The 26,646-nt window shown below is 38.3% G+C and overlaps 1 protein-coding gene and 1 non-coding gene across 3 annotated transcripts; one reads left to right on the forward strand and one right to left on the reverse strand.

Moving 5' to 3' along the window:
• Window positions 1-11,888: 11,888 nt before the first annotated feature.
• Window positions 11,889-24,892, forward strand: TLR4 (toll like receptor 4). Of its 2 annotated transcripts, XM_004048515.5 has the most exons (4): window positions 11,889-11,994; window positions 15,632-15,753; window positions 15,994-16,160; window positions 19,817-24,892. In XM_004048515.5, the coding sequence occupies exons 2-4, from the start codon at window positions 15,748-15,750 to the stop codon at window positions 22,074-22,076; spliced, it is 2,433 nt and encodes an 810-aa protein (XP_004048563.1). In that variant the 5' UTR covers window positions 11,889-11,994; window positions 15,632-15,747; the 3' UTR covers window positions 22,077-24,892.
• LOC115935947 (U6 spliceosomal RNA) lies at window positions 15,429-15,535 on the reverse strand. Its single transcript, XR_004071530.1, has one exon. It is a non-coding gene; the product is annotated as a U6 spliceosomal RNA (small nuclear RNA).
• Window positions 24,893-26,646: the final 1,754 nt, after the last annotated feature.

The raw sequence follows: 26,646 nt of genomic DNA on the forward strand, positions 1-26,646 counted from the left end.
AAAACTGAGTTTGAATTCCAGCTTTACTGGATTTAGCTATATGAAAAAGTGCATGTGTATATCCAAGTTTTAGTTTTCACATTTTTTAAAGTGATTTCTTTAGCCTCATGGCAAGAAGAGCTTCCGTTCTTGGCAATTTGATTCCATATAATGGTAGAACATGGTCAAACCCGTACCAATTGGCCCAGCCAAGTTTTCTGGCATCTGACTTAATAATGATATTATTCTTTGTCTTTGCAGTAATGGTGATATTGATAGTGGAGTGAGGTGGGCAGGACATGCTGTGGACTAGCATTTTCAGAGATATGTTCTCAATTGTCTACTTCCCTGTGCATCTGTTTTTTTTCTCTTTGATTTCTTATACATGATTTACCACTTTTCTTTTATAATGCCCTTCTCTTCAGACTTTTCAGCTTGTTAATAAAGTCAGTTTTCATGTTTTGACCGCAGAACCCATCTCTCTCCTTATCATCTCATTGTATTACCCGTAGCACAGTATGCTTCCTGTTTGCATGGGGCTGATTTGTCTGCACCTGCAGTTCACAGGGGCATGACTGAAATCTGTAGGGGAGACCTAGTCCAGCTGACATAAACTCACATTTTTATTGGACACATTATACTTCCAGTTCACAGACTGAATCTTTTAACAGTTTACATACTGTTGATCATAAGTAGGAGTACAGATATTCCTTTGCACCCCACACCCACCATGACCAAAAAACCTAAAATAAGTTGATCAGGAATGCTGAATTATGAGTTTCATTTTCCCACATGAAGGACAGGGCAGTTCAAAATACAGAATTCCAATCTTACCATTGCCTCCTGTGTAAAGAGAGATGGAAGGCACACATAAAGATTCTATAGATCAGCACTGAGCATTCTGCAACCATATGTTGCCCTCAGCTTTGCCATATGGCTCTGAGTCTAATTTCAAACTCACTTTTCAGCACATTTAAAGGTGAGGGATTTGGATACGAATAAACTACCTCTGTGGAAACCACTTTTCGAGAACAGAAGGGAGATTTTAGAATGGCCAGTCCCCTGGCATGTGCTCCTCAGTTGGGCTGGGACAAAGCGAATGTTTGTGATTGGTGGAAATGACACAAATGCCTATTGGGAAGCTCCAAGGCAGCTGGGCCTATGGGCTTCACTGTGCAGCCTTGATAATAGCGTCCAGATCACCTCAGAAGAAGAAAATGGGGAGAGTGTTCACTTAAGCTCCTAGAGAATGAGGATTTATTTTTCTTCCAGTTGCGTCATTCTTGTGCTTCACATTGTACTTTATTATAGGGTCAAATCATTTTATTTTGTTTGGGGAAGTTGTGTTAAATATAGTTTCCCAATATTTACATTTCAAAATGTATCCTGCTATCAAATTCATTCATTCATTTTAGTCTCTTTCTCCCTTCCTTTCTCTCTCTTCTTTCGTTCCATTCTTTATTCCTTCCTTCCTTCCTTTCATTCTTCCTTCCTTTAGTCTATTTTTACTACAAGGTGACATGCTATGTAGATTACATATATGTGCAAGGCAAAGTTCATATCCTGAGGGAATTCCTGATTTTGGGGGAATATGAGCTGTGATAAAATGCCCTTCAATACAGAAGAGTATGCATAAGACCCAGGACCATATTTCTAAAGAAAAGCAAGATAACTTTTACTTGGTATGCTTGAGTGTGTGAGACTGGGAGTAGATGATGCTTTTTAGAAGGAACGGGAAGACTCTATAGAGGAGATGGACTTTGAGGTGAGCCTAAGACAAGGAGGATAAATTTTGTTTTTTGTTTTTTCCAAACACCCTTAGTCAGAGGTCCCCAGTACCTGGGCCGTAGACTGGTACCAGTCTGTGGCCTGTTAGGAACCAAGCCATGCAGCAGGAGGTGAGTGGTGGGCAAGAGAGCATTATTGCCTGAGCTCCACCTCCTGTCAGATCAGCAGTGGCATTAGATTTTACAGAAGCGTGAACCCTATTGTGAACTGTACATGCGAGGGATCTAGGTGTTGCACTCCTTATGAAAATCTAATGTCTGATAATCTGAGGTGGAACAGTTTCATCCTGAAACCAACACGGAAAAAATTTGTCTTCCACGAAACTGGTCCCTGATGCCCAGAAGTTTGGGGATTACTGCCCTAGGTCACCACCCCTTTCCATACTCAATATCAGGAACCCTGCGTAAGGTGATATGTACTTATTTATGTTGTGTTGAAAGTAAACTCCAACATACAAAGGAACAGGAGATTTATCAGCTGTTTGCTGTGTGTTTTCTTGTCATGGAAACCTTCAACTGACTAAAAGATGTAGGATGTTAAGAAACCAACCTAGAATAAATAATTTGTGATCAGAAAGATACGGTGGATATTATTTTCACATGAGTAATGAGAGTAATGTAAAATTACTTTTACATGAGTAATGAGAAGTCTATATTAAGCATTAACATAGACTAAACACATCTTAAAATTACCATAGTCTTAGCCTATATAATCTCATTTTCTCCTTGCAGCTAGTACAGAGAAGGAAACTAAAGCTTATAAAGTTAAGTGATTATTTGAAGTCACACAGCTAGGAAGTGATGGAGCAAGTACCAGAAGCCAAGATTTCCAATCTAATGCAGAGTCCATGAATTTCAGTTATTATTCCATGCCGTGTCATTGAGAATATTAGTTTATTGAAGCATTCACTGGACATTTAGTCTGAGCAGTTCCCTGTGCTGAGCTCTAGAGGAGCTAAAGGAAAAAGATATGGTTGCTTTGGCATAAATCAAAAGGGCAGAGTCAAAATTGAAGCATATTTATGTTTAGTACTCTCAACATATTTTTATGTTACCCTGAATGACATATTTTTATGTTACCCTGAATGCAATTCCTTCCCATAATGTCACATCTAACCTTTTATTTTTTATCTTTATCTCTGTATCTTCCTTCTCACTAGAGCTCCAACCTTCTAATACCAAGGCACTAGGAGGGTTTTTTCTTTTTCTTTTTTTAGAATTTAAAGTTGACTCAAAGAAAGAGAGGAGGCAGGTACTCATACAGCATAAAATACAAAAATTTTGGTGGAAGAGTTTCACCTTCAGTAAGCACCCCATCTTTTAGTTTACTTTAATTTTTCTGCTCACCTGGTGGTCATTCTACCAAGGCAGCCTCTTAACATCATCCACTACTCCTTAGAATTTGTAGATTCTTTGTCTTTCTACCCATTAACAACACCAAGCCAAGCAGAGAATAACTAACAACTCATGTTGAAGTTTGTGGCTAATAGAATGCCTGTACTTCAGAAGGAAAAGAAGAGTTAAGGATCAAAAGTCTGTCGGGGTGGGAGACAGCAAGTAAGGAGCAGAGTCTGAGAGGAACACAATTCTGTAGCAGAAGAAGTAGCTCACATTAGGTCTCTCACAAAAGCTAACGATAAAGCTGAGGACATCCCGAGGATCAATGAAAAAAAAGTTAATTTCATTAGGGATGTTTCTGTGAATCCTGCACCATTCTTTGGACTATGTATAGATTGGAATATATCTTTTGAACCTCAAGGAAATTGCACACTAGATACTTTTCTGTGCTCCATGTGTATTTGCCCAACTTGCATATTTGTCCATCATTTCCCAGGCCGATTACTTCCAGATTCATAGACTTCTCCAGAATGGAAGGTAGAAGAAAAGAAGAGTAATTGTGGAATAAACCAGCTACTTGACAAGTAATGTAAGTTACTCATGCCCTGACCCCATTCCTTCCAAAAACACGTCATACACCTCTGGGTTACGCAAGCATGTGCTGTCCACAGTGATGTGTTATAAGGTGACTTGCAAGTCTAGCCTAGGATTGTGTCAGATACCAGCTCAAAGTATTTCATCACAGGTTGTCTTCTAGAAAAAGACAGAATAAATTCCTTTTAGATTTTTCCTTCTTTTTCTCAGTGGAAGTTGCTAAAAAGAGGAGAAATGTGATTGACCAGTCATCAAAAAAAATGGCTGATTACATATAATCTACTAATTCCTGCATTCATTTAATGTTAATTGAGCACTTATCATGTACTGATAACAAACAAACACTAGGGCTACAACTCTGAATGTAACAGATCCAATCTCTCCTCACTTGGATCTTATTAGCCTGTATATGAAATAAGACCCAAGTCAATTGAGACTATTACCAGGAGTTATCTTCACAATCACTGATACAACTAACATGCATTAAACTTCTCCTAGGTATTACTGGGCACTGTGATAGGCATAGGGTGTACAGAGATGCACTAGATTTGGCTTCTGTCATAAGGGGGCTAAAAGCCTCGTGGGAAAGAAAGATAATCCCTCTTGAACATGAGAGATGGTTGCTGTGGGAGGACTGAAGAAAAGGTGACAAATGCCTACTTGGAGACGTTGGGCATGTATCACTAAGATGCAAAGTCTTAGCAATGTCCTACAATGCCCTAAGTAATCTACCTGGCAACCTGTGCCTCTCTACACTGGTTGGTTCTAGCACTTCCTGTCTCTGGATCTTTGCACTGGCTTATCCTTCTAACTCAGGGCTTCTCAACCTTGGCACTACTGATATTTTAGGCTGGGGGACTGTCCTGGATCTAGCACATAGTGAGATGTTTAGCAGCATCCCTGGCCTCTACTCAGTGGATACCAGCAGCAACACCTCCAAACCCCAAGTTACAACAAACACAAATGTCTCAAGAGATTGCAACATGCCCCCTGGGGCAAAATCATTTCCAGTTGAGAACTACTATTCTACCTGGGGTGTTTTTCTCCAAAGTATCTGCATAGCCAGGGACTCCTTCCAGAATTGACTCAAAATATCACTTTCTCAAAAAGACCCACACTGATTGTCCTATATTTGATAGCACAACAGGATGACTAAAGTCAATAATAGCTTAATTGTACATGTTGAAATAATTTGAGTGTAACTAGATTGTTTGTAACTCAGACAATAGGACTTGAGGGGATAGATACCCCATTGTTCATGATGTGTTTATTTCACATTGAATGCCTGTATCAAACATCTTATATACCCCATAAGTATATACACCTACTATGAACCCACAGAAATAAAGAGATAAATAAATAAATAGAGAGAAAATAAATAAATAAATAAAACTCCAATACCACACACCACTCTTCATTCCCCTCACTCTCTTAAATTTTTGTCTATAGATCCTAACATCTTCGGACCTACTATATAATGCACTTATTTATAATTATTATCATCTCTCTACTAATTAGAATATACATTCAACTTGAGTGAGAGGGACTGCTTTCTTCACTACTGTAGTCTTCTGCCCAGAACAGTGCCTGGCAAAATGTTAACCATCCATACATATTTGGTGTATAAATAAATGAATGAATTATGGTCAACATTTGTGTAAAGTTGTAACATTTACAAATACATCCACACACAAGATCTCATTTACCCCTCAGATAATATTATTAATTAGGCCATAGTGTTATTTTTGTTGTATGGTTTAAGGAAACTCAATCATGTTAAAAATTAGTGACACCCACAAAAAATGATGATGCCAGAAAGTAAAAAGGATAATGAAATATTTTAAAGTATAGCCTTCAGATTTGGTTTGGCTGTGCCCCCACCCAAATCTCATCTTGAATTGTAGTTGCCATAATCCCCACGTATATCATGGGAGGGACCTGGTGGGAGGTAATTGAATCATGGGGGCAGTTACCCCCATGCTGCTGTTCTCATTATTGTGAGTGAGTTCTCATGAGATCTGATGGTTTTATAAGTGCCAGGCATTTCCTCTGCTTGCACCTCTCCTTCCTGCTACCATGTGAAGAAGGACATGTCTGCTTCCCCTTCCACCATGATTGTAAGTTTCCTGAGGCCTCCCCAGCCTTGTGGAACAGTGAGTCAATTAAACCTCTTTTTTGTTGTTGTTGTTGTTTTGTTTTGTTTTGTTTTTAAATAAACTACCAAGTCTTGGGTATTTCTTCATTGCGGTGTGAGAATGGGCTAGTACACCTTTTCTGTATTACACCATGCTCTTCCACGGTATGAATGAATAAGCTTGGATTCACTGGCCAAACTGGGAGTCAGAACAAAGAGGGAAAACCCTCTTGCCTGCAATGAACTGTCCTTTGCCTATTTATTCATGAATAAATAGACAAAGAGGATTTTTCTACCTCAGGAAAAAACACAGTGTTTACTGCAACAGGACTTCCTTTCAAATCCACTTGCTATGACTCTGTCCTTCTCTGTTGCTTGAACTAGGGTACATAAATCTCCATGTAATATAGGGATGTAGAAAAGTATAAGAGAAGCCCCAGAATAATCAATAGACCTCTAGTAAGATAGTCACATTGCTCAATATGCAAAGGTGACAAATACTCTAAGATACTCACTACGTGTTAAAAATAAATACAGATATATTGTTCAGAGATGTATTCATCAACTACTTAACTATGTATCTACCCATGCATTTAATAACTGTGAGCATCATACCAGGCCTCCATTCTCATGGAGTTTATATTCTACTGGTAGAGGCAGATAATAAAGAGATGAGAAATTCAAAGTAATTTAAAAAAATAACACAGGAAAGGTCATAGACATTTTGGTCTGGGGAGGAGATGGCACTATGTAGGCTGATTACCTGTGAGGGTGCACTCACTCACCTCTTGTACTTGTGAACAACATACTGAAATGTACAGGGTGTTTTGGAGGAAAATAATGAGATGCACAGGGCAGTACTTAATGTGAAGACCTCACCATAGAGACAGGAATTAAGTCACCTGGAGCCAAGAGAATACCCTTTATGCCTTTGCTTAAAAGCACCATTTTCTGTACTATATACCACAAGAGCATTGGTCCATGGCACATTAATGGATTCTGGACTGGTAATGGGTGTCCAAGGATAAAAGAGGGTTGAATGGGTCAAAAAGTTGGGAAACATTGAGTACTCTATCTCCTTTCATAGATGCAAAATAGACATTAGTCTAATACATGTTCTAAGGAGTCCTTAGAAAATAAATCTGTTTTTCTCTGTTTAACTATTTGTTTCTTTTACTTACCTGAACAGAGCTTTTTTTTCTTCCTAGTAACAAACTGTTGTTGTATATAAGGTACCACTGATTATAAGGTGTACCATTACTTTATTTGCCACTAAGAAAGAAAAAAACTCTGCCAATTATAATTGTACTATATTGTCAATTATATGAGAACCATTCTGATTTGAGAGGTGTTGACATGAAAAAAACATGAAACTTAAAAACTTGAGATGGTTGGATGGAATGAGGTTTGGTTTTTAGATATGTCAGGTTAATGGGACCTTTTTTTTAATCACTATGCAATGGAAATTATAGGATTCTAAGGTTGTGGCATAAATACAACCTGCTGATCAATAGAATTTTGTGTTCCTCTTCCACAGTATAGTATTGGTGCTGTGAAGTGGTGCTCACCATTAAGTGTGTGTGTGTGTTTAAGTTTTGGGTAGGGGAAAGAGCCTTGAAGCTTAGAAGATAGAGATCCCTTGCAACTTGATATTGTGTTGGGTCTAGTTTTGGTCAAATGCAATGAGAGCAGAGATAATGCATGTCACTTCTGAGCAGAGGTAGTTAAATACATGATATCATCCCCTACTTTCTTCACATTCTGCAGTAAACTTGGAGGCTGCATGTTAAATATGAAAGTATAATGAAATAAAAGAAGCCTAGAACCAGGAATCATACCTGGGGTAATCCAATCAGAAATATCCTCATTGGGTGTTTCATGAGCCAGGAAAACTTTTATTGTGTTAAGTCACAACAAAATCTGGAAGTTTATACAGCAATTAGCTTAGTCTAACACTTGTCAGTTTTGTGCATATTTCTTACAGCATATGCATTACCTGCCAAATAAAAGCAAACACTTCTAGGTCCCTGGCAAACATGGGATTCCTCCATTGACTGACTGATTATGGGTCCTGAGTTGAACTTGCTCTGCATGAAGGATGTAGGCGATCAAGTGGCTTCTTTTGTCTCTGGCCAAATCTCTACCACTATGCTTAAGATGCGATTAATTATGTACAACAAACCCCCATGACACACGTTTACCTATGTAACAAACCTGCTCATCCTGCACATGTACTTCTGAATGTAAAAATAAAAGTAAAAAAAAAAAAAAGAAAACAAGATGTGGTTATTATTCTACTGTAGTAGAAATTATAGGCCCATAATGGTAACTAATCACCACGGTCTTACCTCATTATAATACTGCATCGATAAGTTCATCAACATAAGCAAGTAAGATCTGATAACCAAGGGGCTTACAGTTTCTAATTTGTATTTGACACATGGTCTGCCTTCTGGAAGAGCAACATAGAACCTAGATATCTTTGATTAAGGTCAGTAAATGATTGAATGTTAATCCCATTCATTTCCCAGGAAAAGGAAACCTCTTTACAAGTCATCATCAGGGATTCTCCAGTCACACATAGGAAAAATTTCCAGGAAGACTTCTGTAAAATACATGTATTAACATCTCAGAAAACATAGTTGAAAGGACTTCCCTGGGCCCTTTTCCTTAGTTCCTCATCTAGACTATCAAGCGGTTTCCTCTCCAAATGATGGGAAGAAAGTGCATTTGTCTATTACACACTTGTATTACTCTATTCACTTAAGCACTGTGTCCCAGTAATGGGGTCTAGTTATGTCTGGCTTGAAATGACCCACATATTTGTTTCTCATTCTTAGGAAGTGGAGTGTTTCTGTATGTGTATATGTGATGGAGGTAGGCCAGGAGATTTTTTATCTAGGCAATACCCAGCCTGAAATCATTATTAGCATGACATGAGGTAAACATTTCTATTTTAGAAAGATGTTTTCAACAGCAGGATGAAGAATCAATTGGAAGAGCTGATACATTGAAAGAGGTGAATCTAGACTTTGGGAGGTTTGTTAAAGTATATTGAACTAGTCTAGGCCGTGGGATATGTTCAATAGTAATGCTAGTAGAAATGGCGACTGACATTTTGGAATTATTTTACAGATACAATTTCTACAACTTGGTGGAACATTTTTTAAAATGTAGGTTTTATTATTCGGCTATGATGAAAACAACAGATCAGAAGATGATGCCACTGGAAATATAGTTTGTTGTTTACAGTTCCTAAGAAGCAGGGGCATGCCACACCATGCAGGGCCACATTGGTAGCACCAGAGTCTGTCAGGAGGCAGAGGGAGCAAGAGGAAATTATAGGCACAAGCTTTTATTGTCGTTACTGCAGAAAAGGCAAGGCAAGGCAGGGTAAGCAGGGATAGGACTGGCTAGTTTGAATAACCTCAGTGGGCTCTGGGGTAGAGGGTCTGTCTCTAGTTGTCTGGTACCTGGACCTGTGATGATTAGGGCTGAATAATGGTGTCTACTTGGGTGTAAAAGCCAGGTAGAGGAGGTGGTTCAGAGGAAGGGCTCTGGATTGGTTAGTGTGCATAAGGCATGCTCCAGGGCAAATCTTTTGCTATTTTTTAGAACTAACTAGTCCTGGTAAGTGCAGTCTCTTCCCAGATGCCAGAACATCAAGAACACAGAAAAGAAGAAAATTGGGTTAATACATGTTTAGCATGAGAAATGAGGAAGTAAGGGAAATAAAGTCAAAGAGATTTCCACCTTGGATGACTATGTCAAAGTGAAACACCATTAACTTTCCAGGGAACTAAACTTTATTGAGCACCTACTCTGTGTCAGGCACTGCTCTAAAATCTTTACATGAATAATCTCAGTACTCAGAGCAAAGCTTTGACATGGAGGTTGTTTTTATCTTAACTCTACTGGTGTGTTGATGGAGTCTACAAGAGTTTGTGCCCAGTCCACCACAAAATGGTCCCTCACAGCTTGGTTTTTGACACGTTGGATTGGAAGTGCTTGGAGGATATTACAGTAGAACTATCTAGGACTTAGCACCCATAATATTCCCGTTTTAAATCAGGTTCTTATTTAACAGAAACTTACATTGCACTTGCTACTTTCCAGACACTGTCCTAAAAGCTTTACAAATGCCAGTTCATTTAATCCCAATACAATACTTTGAGATACATATTATCATCTTCATTGTATCCACATTTTCAATCCTCATCATAGCTCTCATTTATGGAATGTAATGATGATGCTCTAGACTAGACGTTTTACGTAAGTTATCTTAACTCAGTAATTCAAAACACATGCGATTATCTTCATTTTAAAGACCAGAAAACTAAAGGTTGGTAGGTTTGTATAATTTGACTACCATTGCGTATCTTTATTTTAATACATTTTATAAATGCAAGCTTCTGCTATGATTAAAAGTGATTACCACATTTTACAGACCAGAAAGTAATAATAAGTGTTGGTGAAGATGTGAAAAAATGAGAACTCTTGTACACCATTTGTGGGAATGTAAAATGGTACAGATGCTGTGGAGAATCATATGGTGGTTGCTCAAAAAATTAAAAATAGATTTACCATATGATCCAGCAATCTCACTTCTGAGTACGTATCCAAAAGAATTGAAAACAGAGACTTTAAGAGATATTTGTACAACCATGTTTATGGCAGCATTATTCACAATAGCTAACGTGTGGCAACAATGCAAGTGTCCATGAACAGACAAATGGATAAGCAAAATGTGGTCTATACATACAATGGAATATTGTTCAGCTTTAAAAAGGAAGGAGGCTTTGATCTATACTACACAGAAAAGAACCTTGAGTACATTATGCAAAGTGAAATAAGCCAGTGACAAAAAGACACATACTGTATGATTCCACTTCTAAGAGCTGCCTAGAGTAGTCAAGATTATAGAGACAAAAGTAGTGCATAGATTCAAGGGCCTAGGGAAAGGGGAAATGGGGAGTTATTTATTAATGAATAGTGGTGATTGTACAAAAATATGAACATAATTAATGCCACTAAATTGTACACATACAAATGGTCAAGATAATAAATTTTATGTTATGTCATGTTATGTTATGTGATTTTACCATAATACAAAAAATGAAAAAAGAAAAGAAAGAAAGTACAGCTTAGCGGTTTACATGACTTGACCAATGCCTCAAGGCCATGAGTCACCCAGCTGAGATCTGAACTTCAGTATATTCCATTCTGAAATCCCAGACTTTTCCCAATCTTCTTGTACTTTTCAAACTGAGTTTCAGTTGAGGTTTATTTTCAGTTTTGTATGTGAGTTTCTTCACAAGAAGGGGCGGGCCAAATTGTGTCCTGCAAAAACCTACATATCGAAGTCCTAACCCCTCTACCTCAGACTATGACTGTATTTGGAGAGAGAGCCTTGAAAGAGGTATGTAAGGTAGAATGAGGTCATTATGGTGGGCCCTAATCCAACATAACTGGTGTCCTTATAAGAAGGGGAGATTAGAATTCAGACACACTTGCTGACACCTTGAGTTCAGACTGGAAGCCTCTAGAATTGTGAGAAAATAAATGTCTGTTGTTTAAGCAACCCAGTCTGTGGTATTTCCTATGGCAGCCCCAGCAAACTAATACAAATAGTGTTTCCACAGCTGAAACAAAATTGGAAAATCACCGTCATCCTAGAGAGTTACAAGGGCTATTTTAATAGAACCTGATTGTTTTCCTAAATTCACCAAGCCCAGGCAGAGGTCAGATGACTAATTGGGATAAAAGCCAACTAGCTTCCTCTTGCTGTTTCTTTAGCCACTGGTCTGCAGGCGTTTTCTTCTTCTAACTTCCTCTCCTGTGACAAAAGAGATAACTATTAGAGAAACAAAAGTCCAGAATGCTAAGGTTGCCGCTTTCACTTCCTCTCACCCTTTAGCCCAGAACTGCTTTGAATACACCAATTGCTGTGGGGCGGCTCGAGGAAGAGAAGACACCAGTGCCTCAGAAACTGCTCCGTCAGACGGTGATAGCGAGCCACGCATTCACAGGGCCACTGCTGCTCACAGAAGCAGTGAGGATGATGCCAGGATGATGTCTGCCTCGCGCCTGGCTGGGACTCTGATCCCAGCCATGGCCTTCCTCTCCTGCGTGAGACCAGAAAGCTGGGAGCCCTGCGTGGAGGTACGTGGCTGGAGTCAGCTCCTCTGAACTTTCCCTCACTTCTGCCCAGAACTTCTCACTGTGTGCCCTGGTTTGTTTATTTTTGCAAAAAAAAAGAGTTAAATTACCTTAAAGACTCAAGAAGCCACAGAGATCAAATAATTCATTGTTACAGGGCACTAGAGGCAGCCATTGGGGGTTTGTTCCATTTGGAAATTTTGAGTGCTAACAGGGGCATGAGATAACATAGATCTGCTTAAGGTCCCTGCTCTGCTACCTTGTGGCTATGTGAAGAAATTATCAAACCTGTCTGAGACTAGTTTTCGCATCTGTAAGAGAATTATAATACCTTCTTCACTAGAGAGTAAGCAGACTGCTTCAGTGTCATTTCTTCCCACTGGTGGTCTTTACACTCAGCTTCAAGCAGTCACCCTGCTCCTTTCAATCTCAGGAAAAAGATGGCTTTTGTGTGTGTGTCTCTAGAGAAAGAACTTTCTAAGTGGGTGTCAGACTTCTGTATGCAGTAATATAGTTTAGTCCAGAGGATGAAAAAAATAAGAGAATGAAAAAGGAAAAGAGAGAGAGAGAGAGAAGAAAAACGCAAGAGGGAAATATGTATAATGTCAGCTAATGCAACAGTTTCTTTCTTAGTGAAATACCAATCAGCTGGTTGGTAATCTTATTCATGATGGATCTCTTTTGTTTTTCCCCTGCGCAGACTTCACAGTTGCTTTAGAAACCCATAGTAGAGCCGAACAGCTAAGAACATGATTTACAGTGAGGCAGGGTCAGAAACTCAAGAGAGAAAAAGCCAGCTGCAGTCCTGAAGTTGAGGATATAGGAGAAAATCAAGTAATATTTAGCAAAGACTAATTCATTATCTCGAAGCCATCCCTTCCCTCAATTCCCTGCCCATAGTCCTCCTCCTTGTCCTCTTCTCTGTATCCCTCTGCTGTTAGGTTAATGGAGATAGATTTTCTAATTAGGCTCGCTGTGAGATAAAACCACAGCCAAACTTGACTTCTTTTCCCCATGTACCTTTTCCTGTCTGTCCCTGAAGCCTGTCCACCCCTGCCCATCCCCTTAGTGCCACTGTAAGGCAGGCCCTCATTTCCCCTGGCATTGACTCTTACACACTAACTGCTTTCCTGATTCCAGTCTTCTTCCTTTAATTCATTCTGCACGTTCTTGTTTGTTATGTACTTCCATTTGTTGTTATTATTTGTCCTTAGGCTTCAATCTAACAAATTACTCTCCTTAAAAACTTTTAATAACTCTCCATTGCCATTAGAACAGCTTTCTACCACAGGGCCTTTGCACTGGCTATTTCTTCTACCTAGAATGCTAGATCAGTGCTATCCATTGGCAATATTATGTGAACCACATATGTACTTTTAAAGTTTTTAGTAGCCTCATTAAAAAAAGAAACAAGTGAAGTTAATTTCAATAATAGTTTTATTTAACTTAGAGTATTTAAAATAATGTTTAAAATTTTAATATATATTTACCTATTACTGATATTTTTACATTCCTTGTTTGGTACTAAGTCTGGAATTTAGTATATATTTTACATTTACCACACTTCTCAATTTACACTATTCACATTTCTTGTGTTTGATAACTGTATATGGCTAGTGACTACTGTATTGGTCAGTGCAGCCCAAGTCCTTTTCATGCTTTAATCACTCCATTCAGATCTCTGCTTAAATGTCCCCTCCTCAGGGCAGTCTTCCTTGATTGCCCCATGTAGAGCTCTCCAGCCTCACTTATTTGCCTCAAATCCCCTTATACTGCTTAATATTTTTTTTTCTAGAGCACAACATTTTATATCTTTGTTTGTTTATTTTCTCTCTCTCCCTTTGTAATGGAATCGGTAAGGAGGCAGGATCATTGCTGGTTTTATTTACCACTATATTTCCAGTGGCCAGCACACAGGAGCCGCTAGATGTGTAAGTGATAAATGATTGAAATAATTGCTGCAGGACAAAGTCTGAGGCCCTTCTGATCTGGCTTGCCCTCTTACTTAGGTTTCACCACTCCCACCACTCACCAGCTAATCTGAGTTTGTTTTCCACTCTTTACGTGCTCACGTTGTCCTCTTCTTAGGACATGTTTTTCTTCCCCTTTCCACATATCTAAACCTTACTCATCTTCCAAGACCCACTTTAAAATCTTCCTTTTCTGGGAAGCCTTTCCTGAATCCAGACTTGATCTCTGCTTTCTCTGAACCACAGGGCATATTTTCTAAGCCTATTTTATGGCCCCTTGAGATAGTGTTAGCTTTGCTCCTATCTAAACTCTTACTCTAGACTGTGAGTCCATTGAAGTCTGGAGCTGCATCGTATTTTTCTTTGTAATGCCCACAGCGCTTGGCAGGAAATGCCTACAATTTGGACTTAAGTAAACCTTCATTTAATCAGTTATTCAATTAGTTATTGATTCAGCAAATATTTATTGAGCATCAACCATTTGCCAGACACCATTCTGAGTGCTGGAGACAAAGCAGTGGGCAAACCCATCAAACTTGCAATGGAATACAGGAGATGGACAATACAATGAGAACAATCAGATAGACAACATAATGTTAGATGGTGGTGCATCCTGTGAAAGGGAATAAAAGAGGGCAAAGAAAGAGTGCCTGGCACTGTTTCTATTAGACAATATTGTCTTTGAGGCTCCATGGCTTGCAACATTTAAGCAGACATACGAACGAAGATCTGCATGTTTGAACTCTGACTTTGCGCATATTACTTCATTTCTTTGAATTTCCATTTTCCTCATCTTTAAATGCTTATTTGAAGATTAAGTGAAAGTATATAACAAACAAGAACTATGCAGGCATATGGTAAGGGATTAATAATAGATGATAATAATTAATGTTAACATCTATTGATCACTTATACTGTAGCGGGCTTTTAAATAAACTCTTTAAACACCTTATCTCATTTAATCCTTCAAACATTCTATTGGTTTCAAACAACAGAAAACTACAATTAGCTGGCTTCTGCAAGGAATTTTGTTGGAGGAAATGAGAGCATTCAGAAATTAGATGGGAGCGTTAGAGAATTAGGCTTACAAAGAATGTGGGAAAGTAGGCTAGAAAGCAGTGTAAAAACAAAGACAGCATAAAGCACTTGACCTTATTTACTAGGTTCCACCATGGGAATCCATGCACTCTAAAGATTTCCCCCTATTTCTACATCACTCTGCTCAAGGGTCAATGAGCCAAGAAAAAGAATGCAGTTGTCAAAATCTGGGCCATGACTAAGGAAGGTCTGGACATCTTGACTGCCAGACAGTCTCCCCAATGATATGGAGTATTTAGAATGATACTGGATATTTTATTTATTTTTTGTATTTTCAACTTTTATTTTAAGTTCAGAGGCACATGTGCAGAGCATGCAGGTTTATTACATAAGTAAATGTGTGCCATGGTGATTTGCTGCATAGATCATGAAAATATGGAATGCATCATGGATTTGTGTGTCATCCTTGTGCAGGGGCCATGCTCATCTTCTCTGTATCCTTCCAATTTTAGTATATGTGCTACTGCAGCAAGCACGATATTGGATATTTTATTACCTACATTTTACATATGATAAAATGACGCTCACTGAGGTTTTTCTTTTGTTCGTTTTATTTTGTTTTGTTTTTAAAGACTTGGCCCTAAACCACACAGAAGAGCTGGCATGAAACCCAGAGCTTTCAGACTCCGGAGCCTCAGCCCTTCACCCCCTGATTCCATTGCTTCTTGCTAAATGCTGCCATTTTATCATGGAGGTTAGAATGCTGAGCACGTAGTAGGTGCTCTTTACTTTCTAATCTAGAGTAAGACAATTTATAAGCATGAATTGAGTGAATGGATGGATGGATAGATGGAAGGATGGACAGATGGATGAAAGGTTGACTGAATTTTGTGCTTGCACAAAAAGAGGCCCTCCTCCACCATCTCTGGTCTAGGAGAGGGGAGTTGGGAGACCATGCAGTAAAGATACTTCATGTCATGTGTAATCATTGCAGGTGGTTCCTAATATTACTTATCAATGCATGGAGCTGAATTTCTACAAAATCCCCGACAACCTCCCCTTCTCAACCAAGAACCTGGACCTGAGCTTTAATCCCCTGAGGCATTTAGGCAGCTATAGCTTCTTCAGTTTCCCAGAACTGCAGGTGCTGGATTTATCCAGGTAATGAATCCACTTTTACATACTGCACAAGGTGAGGTGTTCATTGTCCTATCATTTCATTATTGGACTGGAAAGCTTGGTTTGTGGAGTCTCATCTTCATTCACTTATTCATTCATACAACAGATGTCTTATTAACTATATACCTTGAGCAAGCTACCTCTATTCTCCAGGTCTCAGTTTTCTAATCTGTGAAGTAGGCAGTTGGCTGAGACAGCTTCTAAGGGCAATTCTAATTTTAGGTTTTCTTTTAAGACAGGAGAGAAAATTAGCTTAAATTCTTTCATAAGCAGCTATTTATTGACTACTTGCTATATGTTGTACACTCTGCAAGAAGACAGGCATATATTGATATATAACACACAGCCCCTGTTGTTAAGGAGGCATATCTTCTTGAAAGAGTTAATACCTTAAAGTCCTGGGTATGGTCCTGGGTACATAGTATATAGTCAACACATTTTAATTATGATTTTTTGGATCTGGAAACTGATATAAAGATAGCGACATATAACAGTAGGTGATAAATTATGTTTAAACTAAAGGTAACTAATTGTATTTTTCAGAAGAGGGGCCTTCTCTGTGGCGGGTAGTCAAGAAAGATTTCATGAACTGCATAAGATTCAAACAATGTCTAGAATATTACAAGTAGTGTAGAGGATAGGGAATTAGGAAAAGACAAGTAACCCAAGGAGAAATATGTCAAGATTAAAGGAAAACATCTGCTGTGGGCAGGGAATAATGGCTAAGATTTTCTTTTCTGATGCAGGGAAGTATATCGTTTGTTGTGGCAGGTGAAATTGTCATCTTGATATTTTAGGGGAACCAAATTCTAAAAGGGTTTTCATCATCGGGGCCTTATTTGCAAATCGAACTAGATAATGGATCATGTTCTCTGCAATGGTTTGTAAAACATTTCAAAACATTTTACATATTTTTTATTATAGAAATTATTGATAAAGACTAAGGTCACAGTATAAAAATCCTCTTTAGAGCAGACATTTCTGTAGAAGAGTGAACATATGACCTATTATACTCTAATTTGGATATAGATAGGATGTAACAAAGGAGTAATGGAACAATTCAAAGGCAGTGGTATAGTGCATAGAGTCCTGTTGGGGTCAGAAGACCTGAGCCAAGTTTACCCCCAACATTTATAACCATGTAACCTTAGGCATATTACTTCATCTCCCTCAATCTTAGTTTTCATATCTGATCAATGGAAATGATGAAACTTATCCTGCTGGATTAAATGTGATAATAAATATTAATATGCTGTATATATTTAAATTTTTATAAAATATATTTTATAAGCATAAAGTATTCTTACAGAATTTCATTAGGTTTTTAAAATAATTTCAACTTTTATTTTTGATTCAGGGATTTACATGGTTATATTGCATAATGCTGAGGTGTAGGGTACAATCGATACCATCACTCAGGTAGTGAGCATAGTACCCAATAGTTAGTTTTTCAACCCTTGCTGCTTTCTCTCTGTCTCCTCTCTAGTAATCCCCAGGGTCTATTTTTGTCATCTTTATGTCCATGTGTACTCCATGTTTGGCTCCTACTTATAAAGTGAGAATTCATGGTATTTGGCTTTCTGTTCCTTTGTTAATTTGCTTAGGATAATGGCTACTAGCTGCATCTATGCCATTATGTTCTGAATTTCAGTTTCCTGCATGAAAATTTTGTAAGTACTCTATTAAGGTAGACCACCTCTCCCTTTTTTTTTTTCAAACAAGAAGTAGTTTTTCACCAAACAATGTCTCTTATGTAATTCATCTTCAATCCACTGGATACCCAATAAACTTGCCCCAGAAACCTTAAATCTGTGCTTACAGAGAGGCCACCTTCCCTTCTGGTTAGCCCATAGGAGATTCTAAATTAGGGCAAGCACAAATGATAGCACAATAGACATCCTTTGCCTTTTCATACAGTGTTCACATACAGTAACTCAACTAGTCTTGTAAGAATGCTTTGTGATAGACCAGGCAGCCTTCTTTCCCCTACAGAAATATATATATATTTCTTTTTATAGGTGAGGAAACTGAAGCTTGAATAATTTAAGTGACTTATATACATTATCATTGCTTGTTAGCCACAGACCAGAGATTTAAGTTCACATCTCCAGAATCCAACTTAAATGTTTTCTTTGTCTTAATACTCTACTTCTCTAAAGTGATTATCACCAATGTAATGATATAGAGACACAGCAAGTCCCTTTCATTCTTGCCTAATGTATAGAGCAATGCGGAGATAGAATGATGGGCTATAAAAATCATATAATTGAAAGAAAGAACTTCAAAAATAATCAAGTTCAGCTGTTTGATTTATAAATGTGATAACTAAAACCTAGAGAGGAAAAGAGGTACTCAAGATCACACGGTGGGAGAGGACTGCAGAAACACCAAACCCAAGCTCTTTTGTCCACTCTTCCAGCGTTCTTTCTACTATACTGCCTATCCTTTATCTAGTTACCAATAAATAACAAAAGGTTGGACCACAATGCTTTTATTATCTAGGAAACTCCTGAAGAAGCTAAATAAAACGGGTGGGGAATATTGTAAATGTAATTCAGGCTGGATTAAGAAAGAACTTATTTGTACATTGTAACTGACAAGCACCTGCAATGCTGAAAGGAATTTTTCATTGGCTTGCTGTTCGCTGGCTGCATCAAAGCCCTGTCTCTAGGACATGTCTCTGAACATTGTGTGTAGCATGGCTTTCATTTCTTTTAGGATAAAATTCAAAACCCTTTATCTGGTTGGTAAACCTCTGCCTAATTGGAAACCTTCTTTCTCCACAACTCCATATTGTACACTCCAATTTCATCTCTGTTCTCCAACCATGGAAGCTATTTGTCATGATTCCTCCTTGTGTCATTTTTTGCTGTCAACCTTGGGGCTTTTGTGTTTGCTGTTCACTTCACCTCCTTTTATTGTTCACTTCTACTCATCTTTCAATTTTCAACTTAAGTGTTCTCAGAGCAGCCTACTTTGATTTTTTTGGTCCACAACAGTTCTCTGGATGTGAACTCTTATAGCACATAATTTTCACTTTTTTCCACAAAACTCGCTCCTATCACCTGTTACAAGCATTTACCTCTGATAACAACAACTTTCAAATATCTAGCTATCATGTAAGCACTTTTCATAAACATTAAGAGTATCTATGACACTTATGTGTAATTTTTCATATCTCTGAAATTGATATTTACCAGTCATTTATCTTGGCTACCAACTAACGACTATCCATATTACCTGTACCAATCAGATGTATAATCACAATTTTGTGTGACAGAAAATGGCTAAACTTGATCCAAGGCTATTACATGCTTTATCAACTGCACAATCTTTATATATGTCAATTATTGATCTTTAAGTGATTTCCTTCTTATGGATTTTTTTCCTCTGCTTATCATGTATGCCTAACATGACAAAAAAGAGCCTATCATTGCAGCCAGTATAATAATACTCAGTCTGTGGGGCTTCTTATTTGCTCATTCCATCATCATCTGTCCTGCTTGATGTCTTTGCCTATGCACAATCATATGACCCATCACATCTGTATGAAGAGCTGGATGACTAGGATTAATATTCTATTTTAGGTTCTTATTCAGCAGAAATATTAGATAATCAATGTCTTTTTATTCCTGTAGGTGTGAAATCCAGACAATTGAAGATGGGGCATATCAGAGCCTAAGCCACCTCTCCACCTTAATATTGACAGGAAACCCCATCCAGAGTTTAGCCCTGGGAGCCTTTTCTGGACTATCAAGTTTACAGAAGCTGGTGGCTGTGGAGACAAATCTAGCATCTCTAGAGAACTTCCCCATTGGACATCTCAAAACTTTGAAAGAACTTAATGTGGCTCACAATCTTATTCAATCTTTCAAATTACCTGAGTATTTTTCTAATCTGACCAATCTAGAGTACTTGGACCTTTCCAGCAACAAGATTCAAAGTATTTATTGCACAGACTTGCGGGTTCTACATCAAATGCCCCTACTCAATCTCTCTTTAGACCTGTCCCTGAACCCTATGACCTTTATCCAACCAGGTGCATTTAAAGAAATTAGGCTTCATAAGCTGACTTTGAGAAATAATTTTGATAGTTTAAATGTAATGAAAACTTGTATTCAAGGTCTGGCTGGTTTAGAAGTCCGTCGTTTGGTTCTGGGAGAATTTAGAAATGAAGGAAACTTGGAAAAGTTTGACAAATCTGCTCTAGAGGGCCTGTGCAATTTGACCATTGAAGAATTCCGATTAGCATACTTAGACTACTACCTCGATGATATTATTGACTTATTTAATTGTTTGACAAATGTTTCTTCATTTTCCCTGGTGAGTGTGACTATTGAAAGGGTAAAAGACTTTTCTTATAATTTCGGATGGCAACATTTAGAATTAGTTAACTGTAAATTTGGACAGTTTCCCACATTGAAACTCAAATCTCTCAAAAGGCTTACTTTCACTTCCAACAAAGGTGGGAATGCTTTTTCGGAAGTTGATCTACCAAGCCTTGAGTTTCTAGATCTCAGTAGAAATGGCTTGAGTTTCAAAGGTTGCTGTTCTCAAAGTGATTTTGGGACAACCAGCCTAAAGTATTTAGATCTGAGCTTCAATGGTGTTATTACCATGAGTTCAAACTTCTTGGGCTTAGAACAACTAGAACATCTGGATTTCCAGCATTCCAATTTGAAACAAATGAGTGAGTTTTCAGTATTCCTATCACTCAGAAACCTCATTTACCTTGACATTTCTCATACTCACACCAGAGTTGCTTTCAATGGCATCTTCAATGGCTTGTCCAGTCTCGAAGTCTTGAAAATGGCTGGCAATTCTTTCCAGGAAAACTTCCTTCCAGATATCTTCACAGAGCTGAGAAACTTGACCTTCCTGGACCTCTCTCAGTGTCAACTGGAGCAGTTGTCTCCAACAGCATTTAACTCACTCTCCAGTCTTCAGGTACTAAATATGAGCCACAACAACTTCTTTTCATTGGATACGTTTCCTTATAAGTGTCTGAACTCCCTCCGGGTTCTTGATTACAGTCTCAATCACATAATGACTTCCAAAAAACAGGAACTACAGCATTTTCCAAGCAGTCTAGCTTTCTTAAATCTTACTCAGAATGACTTTGCTTGTACTTGTGAACACCAGAGTTTCCTGCAATGGATCAAGGACCAGAGGCAGCTCTTGGTGGAAGTTGAACGAATGGAATGTGCAACACCTTCAGATAAGCAGGGCATGCCTGTGCTGAGTTTGAATATCACCTGTCAGATGAATAAGACCATCATTGGTGTGTCGGTCCTCAGTGTGCTTGTAGTATCTGTTGTAGCAGTTCTGGTCTATAAGTTCTATTTTCACCTGATGCTTCTTGCTGGCTGCATAAAGTATGGTAGAGGTGAAAACGTCTATGATGCCTTTGTTATCTACTCAAGCCAGGATGAGGACTGGGTAAGGAATGAGCTAGTAAAGAATTTAGAAGAAGGGGTGCCTCCATTTCAGCTCTGCCTTCACTACAGAGACTTTATTCCCGGTGTGGCCATTGCTGCCAACATCATCCATGAAGGTTTCCATAAAAGTCGAAAGGTGATTGTTGTGGTGTCCCAGCACTTCATCCAGAGCCGCTGGTGTATCTTTGAATATGAGATTGCTCAGACCTGGCAGTTTCTGAGCAGTCGTGCTGGTATCATCTTCATTGTCCTGCAGAAGGTGGAGAAGACCCTGCTTAGGCAGCAGGTGGAGCTGTACCGCCTTCTCAGCAGGAACACTTACCTGGAGTGGGAGGACAGTGTCCTGGGGCGGCACATCTTCTGGAGACGACTCAGAAAAGCCCTGCTGGATGGTAAATCATGGAATCCAGAAGGAACAGTGGGTACAGGATGCAATTGGCAGGAAGCAACATCTATCTGAAGAGGAAAAATAAAAACCTCCTGAGGCATTTCTTGCCCAGCTGGGTCCAACACTTGTTCAGTTAATAAGTATTAAATGCTGCCACATGTCAGGCCTTATGCTAAGGGTGAGTAATTCCATGGTGCACTAGATATGCGGGGCTGCTAATCTCAAGCAGTGCAGAGGGAATAAATGCTAGACTAAAATACAGAGTCTTCCAGGTGGGCATTTCAACCAACTCAGTCAAGGAACCCATGACAAAGAAAGTCATTTCAACTCTTACCTCATCAAGTTGAATAAAGACAGAGAAAGCAGAAAGAGACATTGTTCTTTTCCTGAGTCTTTTGAATGGAAATTGTATTAGGTTATAGCCATCATAAAACCATTTTGGTAGTTTTGACCGAACTGGGTGTTCACTTTTTCCTTTTTGATTGAATACAATTTAAATTCTACTTGATGACTGCAGTCATCAAGGGGCTCCTGATGCAAGATGCCCCTTCCATTTTAAGTCTGTCTCCTTACAGAGGTTAAAGTCTAGTGGCTAATTCCTAAGGAAACCTGATTAACACATGCTCACAACCATCCTGGTCATTCTCGAGCATGTTCTATTTTTTAACTAATCACCCCTGATATATTTTTATTTTTATATATCCAGTTTTCATTTGTTTATGTCTTGCCTATAAGCCAATATCATAAATAAGGTTGTTCAAGACGTGCTTCAAATATCCATATTAACCACTATTTTTCAAGGAAGTATGGAAAAGTACACTCTGTCACTTTGTCACTCGATGTCATTCCAAAGTTATTGCCTACTAAGTAATGACTGTCATGAAAGCAGCATTGAAATAATTTGTTTAAAGGGGTCACTCTTTTAAACGGGGAGAAAATTTCCGCTTCCTGGTCTTATCATGGACAATTTGGGCTAGAGGCAGGAAGGAAGTGGGATGACCTCAGGAGGTCACCTTTTCTTGATTCTAGAAACATATGGGCTGATAAACCCGGGGTGACCTCATGAAATGAGTTGCAGCAGAAGTTTATTTTTTTCAGAACAAGTGATGTTTGATGGACCTCTGAATCTCTTTAGGGAGACACAGATGGCTGGGATCCCTCCCCTGTACCCTTCTCACTGCCAGGAGAACTACGTGTGAAGGGATTCAAGGCAGGGAGTATACATTGCCGGTTCCTGTTGGTAAATGCTCCCTGACCACATTTTGGGAAGAGTGGATGTTATCATTGAGAAAACAATGTGTCTGGAATTAATGGGGTTCTTATAAAGAAGGTTCCCAGAAAAGAATGTTCATCCAGCCTCCTCAGAAACAGAACATTCAAGAAAAGGACAATCAGGATGTCATCAGGGAAATGAAAATAAAAACCACAATGAGATATCACCTTATACCAGGTAGAATGGCTACTATAAAAAAATGAAGTGTCATCAAGGATATAGAGAAATTGGGACCCTTCTTCACTGCTGGAGGGAGTGGAAAATGGTGTAGCCGTTATGAAAAACAGTACGGAGGTTTCTCAAAAATTAAAAATAGAACTACTATATGATCCAGCAATCTCACTTCTGTATATATACCCAAAATAATTGAAATCAGAATTTCAAGAAAATATTTACACTCCCATGTTCATTGTGGCACTCTTCACAATCACTGTTTCCAAAGTTATGGAAACAACCCAAATTTCCATTGAAAAATAAATGGACAAAGAAAATGTGCATATACGTACAATGGGATATTATTCAGCCTAAAAAAAGGGAAATCCTGTTATTTATGACAACATGAAGAAACCCGGAGGCCATTATGCTATGTAAAATGAGCAAGTAACAGAAAGACAAATACTGCCTGATTTCATTTATATGAGGTTCTAAAATAGTCAAACTCATAGAAGCAGAGAATAGAACAGTGGTTCCTAGGGAAAAGGAGGAAGGGAGAAATGAGGAAATAGGGAGTTGTCTAATTGGTATAAAATTATAGTATGCAAGATGAATTAGCCCTAAAGATCAGCTGTATAGCAGAGTTCCTATAATGAACAATACTGTATTATGTGCTTAACATTTTGTTAAGAGGGTACCTCTCATGTTAAGTGTTCTTACCATATACATATACATATACACAAGGAAGCTTTTGGAGGTGATGGATATATTTATTATCTTGATTGTGGTGATGGTTTGACAGGTATGTGACTATGTCTAAACCCATCAAATTGTATACATTAAATATATGCAGTTTTATAATATCAATTATGTCTGAATGAAGCTATAAAAAAGAAAAGACAACAAAATTCAGTTGTCAAAACTGGAAATATGACCACAGTCAGAAATGTTTGTTACTGAGTGTTTCAGAGTGTGTTTGGTTTGAGCAGGTCTAGGGTGATTGAACATCCCTGGGTGTGTTTCCATGTCTCATGTACTAGTGAAAGTAGATGTGTGCATTTGTGCACATATCCCTATGTATCGCTATCAGGGCTGTGTGTATTTGAAAGTGTGTGTGTCCGCATGATCATATCTGTATAGAAGAGAGTGAGATTATATTTCTTGAAGAATACATCCATTTGAAGTGGATGTCTATGGCTGTTTGAGATGAGTTCTCTACTCTTGTGCTTGTACAGTAGTCTCCCCTTATCCCTTATGCTTGGTGGATACATTCTTAGACCCCAAGTAGATCTCTGAGACTGCAGATGGTACCAAACCTCATATATGCAATATTTTTTCCTATACATAAATACCTAAGATAAAGTTCATCTTCTGAATTAGGCACAGTAAGAGATTAACAATAACTAACAATAAAATTGAATAGTTATAGTAATATATTGTAATAAACGTTACATGAATGTGATCTCTTTCTTTCTCTCTCACTGTCTCTCTCAAAATATCTTACTGTACTGTACTCACCTATTTTCAGACCATAACTGACCATGAAACCTGGGAAAGTGAAACTGTGGATAAGTGAGGAACTAACATACATACGTGATTGTTTATCTACAGATGTATGCCTCAGTTTCTTAGTATGCTTGAAAATGTATGATTTTGTGTATATCCGTGCTACATGTAAGTGTGGTTCTATTCATATTTGAATATGAATTCTGCATAAGTGTGTTTATTCAAGCAAATGTACAAGGCTCTGAGAAGATCAACATACAACTTGGAGTATTTCAAGGCTGAAATATTCAAGGCTGACATTGGCCTCCTTCCTATCAGTTCCCTCTCCCAGATGGAAATTCTAGAAATGGCAGGTGAGGTGGACAAGCAGGGAAAGAAATTATATGCATAGAACAGAAGAAGAAGAAAGAGTAAAGTCAGGCCTCAGACAGCCTCTTTTTAGCTCTTTAAATCCTCTGGATTTAAGAGGGATAAAGGGTGGAATAAGGATAAATTAATGCCAATTATAATGCCTTAAATTTGTGTGATACCTTACAACTTGAAACATATTCACAAAACTATAACTATATTTGAATATCTCATTAGCTGAGTAAGGTAGCAAATCATAATTAACTTTTTCCATTTTATTGATGGGAAAGCTGAAGTTCAATGAAGTAAATTTTTCAATAGGCCACAGAGTAGGAAAGTGACAAAACCTGAGCCTGGGCCTCCAGGTCACTCAAGGACACTTTCTTTCTTCCACACCCAATTGCTTCATGCTTAAAGTTGGCAAAACAGGAAGTGAAACTCCTGCAGTTTTCTGTGTGGTTGACACTAGCAAGGGTTTCTCAATTGAAGCCATAAATCATTAAGCCAATACATATGCATATATGTTATACATACCAAATGATTTATTTATAACCATATCTTTCCATAAAGGACTTGAAGGAGCTTCAAACAAAGGATATGTAAACAATAGGGTTAATCAATAATAAGTAGAAAATCTGGACATAGAATAAAAAGAGGAGAGAAAGACACCGAGAATGAGCATTAACACAGTGCTTTCCATTTTTCTGGTATTTTGAGTAGCGTGGCTTTTGGAGAAAGCCAAAACTCAAATTCACTCCTTATCAACTGTGTGCCTTGGGCTCCATTTCTCTGAGAGTCTACTTAGTTCCAATGTAAAATAAGAATAGAACTATGACTTTGTAAGGTTGCTCTAAGGATTGAAAATCATGTATTATGTTCAATACGGGGACACTGTCCTTATGGGTGAGTACTCCCCTAAGACTTTATTAAGAGGGCACTAGGAGAAGCACTGGGAGGTCTTCTCAGTAACAACACTAAAGTAATTGCTATTTTTCCAGCCTGTGGAACCACAGAAGTGACTGTAACTAAAATTAGACATTTCTTTCTGATTCATTCTCTACTCACGGGATTGTCAGACCCCAGTCTTCTTCTGGACTCTATAAACTTTTTAGAAATCATCAGCAGGCTCCTGGAGAGGCTTAAATGAACTCACACAATATGTGACAGTGAACTCCCTGGGAGAGTGAAAACCAAAGTCTAAGCCAGTGTCTCCATTTACTTGTGTGATTGTGGGAAAGTCATTCAAGTGCTTTGAAGCTCAGGTCTTAATACACGAAATGGAGGTAATAATACCTTGTTGGCAGACCTCACTTGGTTAAAATGATAATGTTGATGGTTACAATAGTTACATTTAATTGATCA

This window comes from Gorilla gorilla, chromosome 13, assembly GCF_029281585.2.
Source record: "Gorilla gorilla gorilla isolate KB3781 chromosome 13, NHGRI_mGorGor1-v2.1_pri, whole genome shotgun sequence".
NCBI classification, from domain to species: Eukaryota; Metazoa; Chordata; class Mammalia; order Primates; family Hominidae; genus Gorilla; species Gorilla gorilla.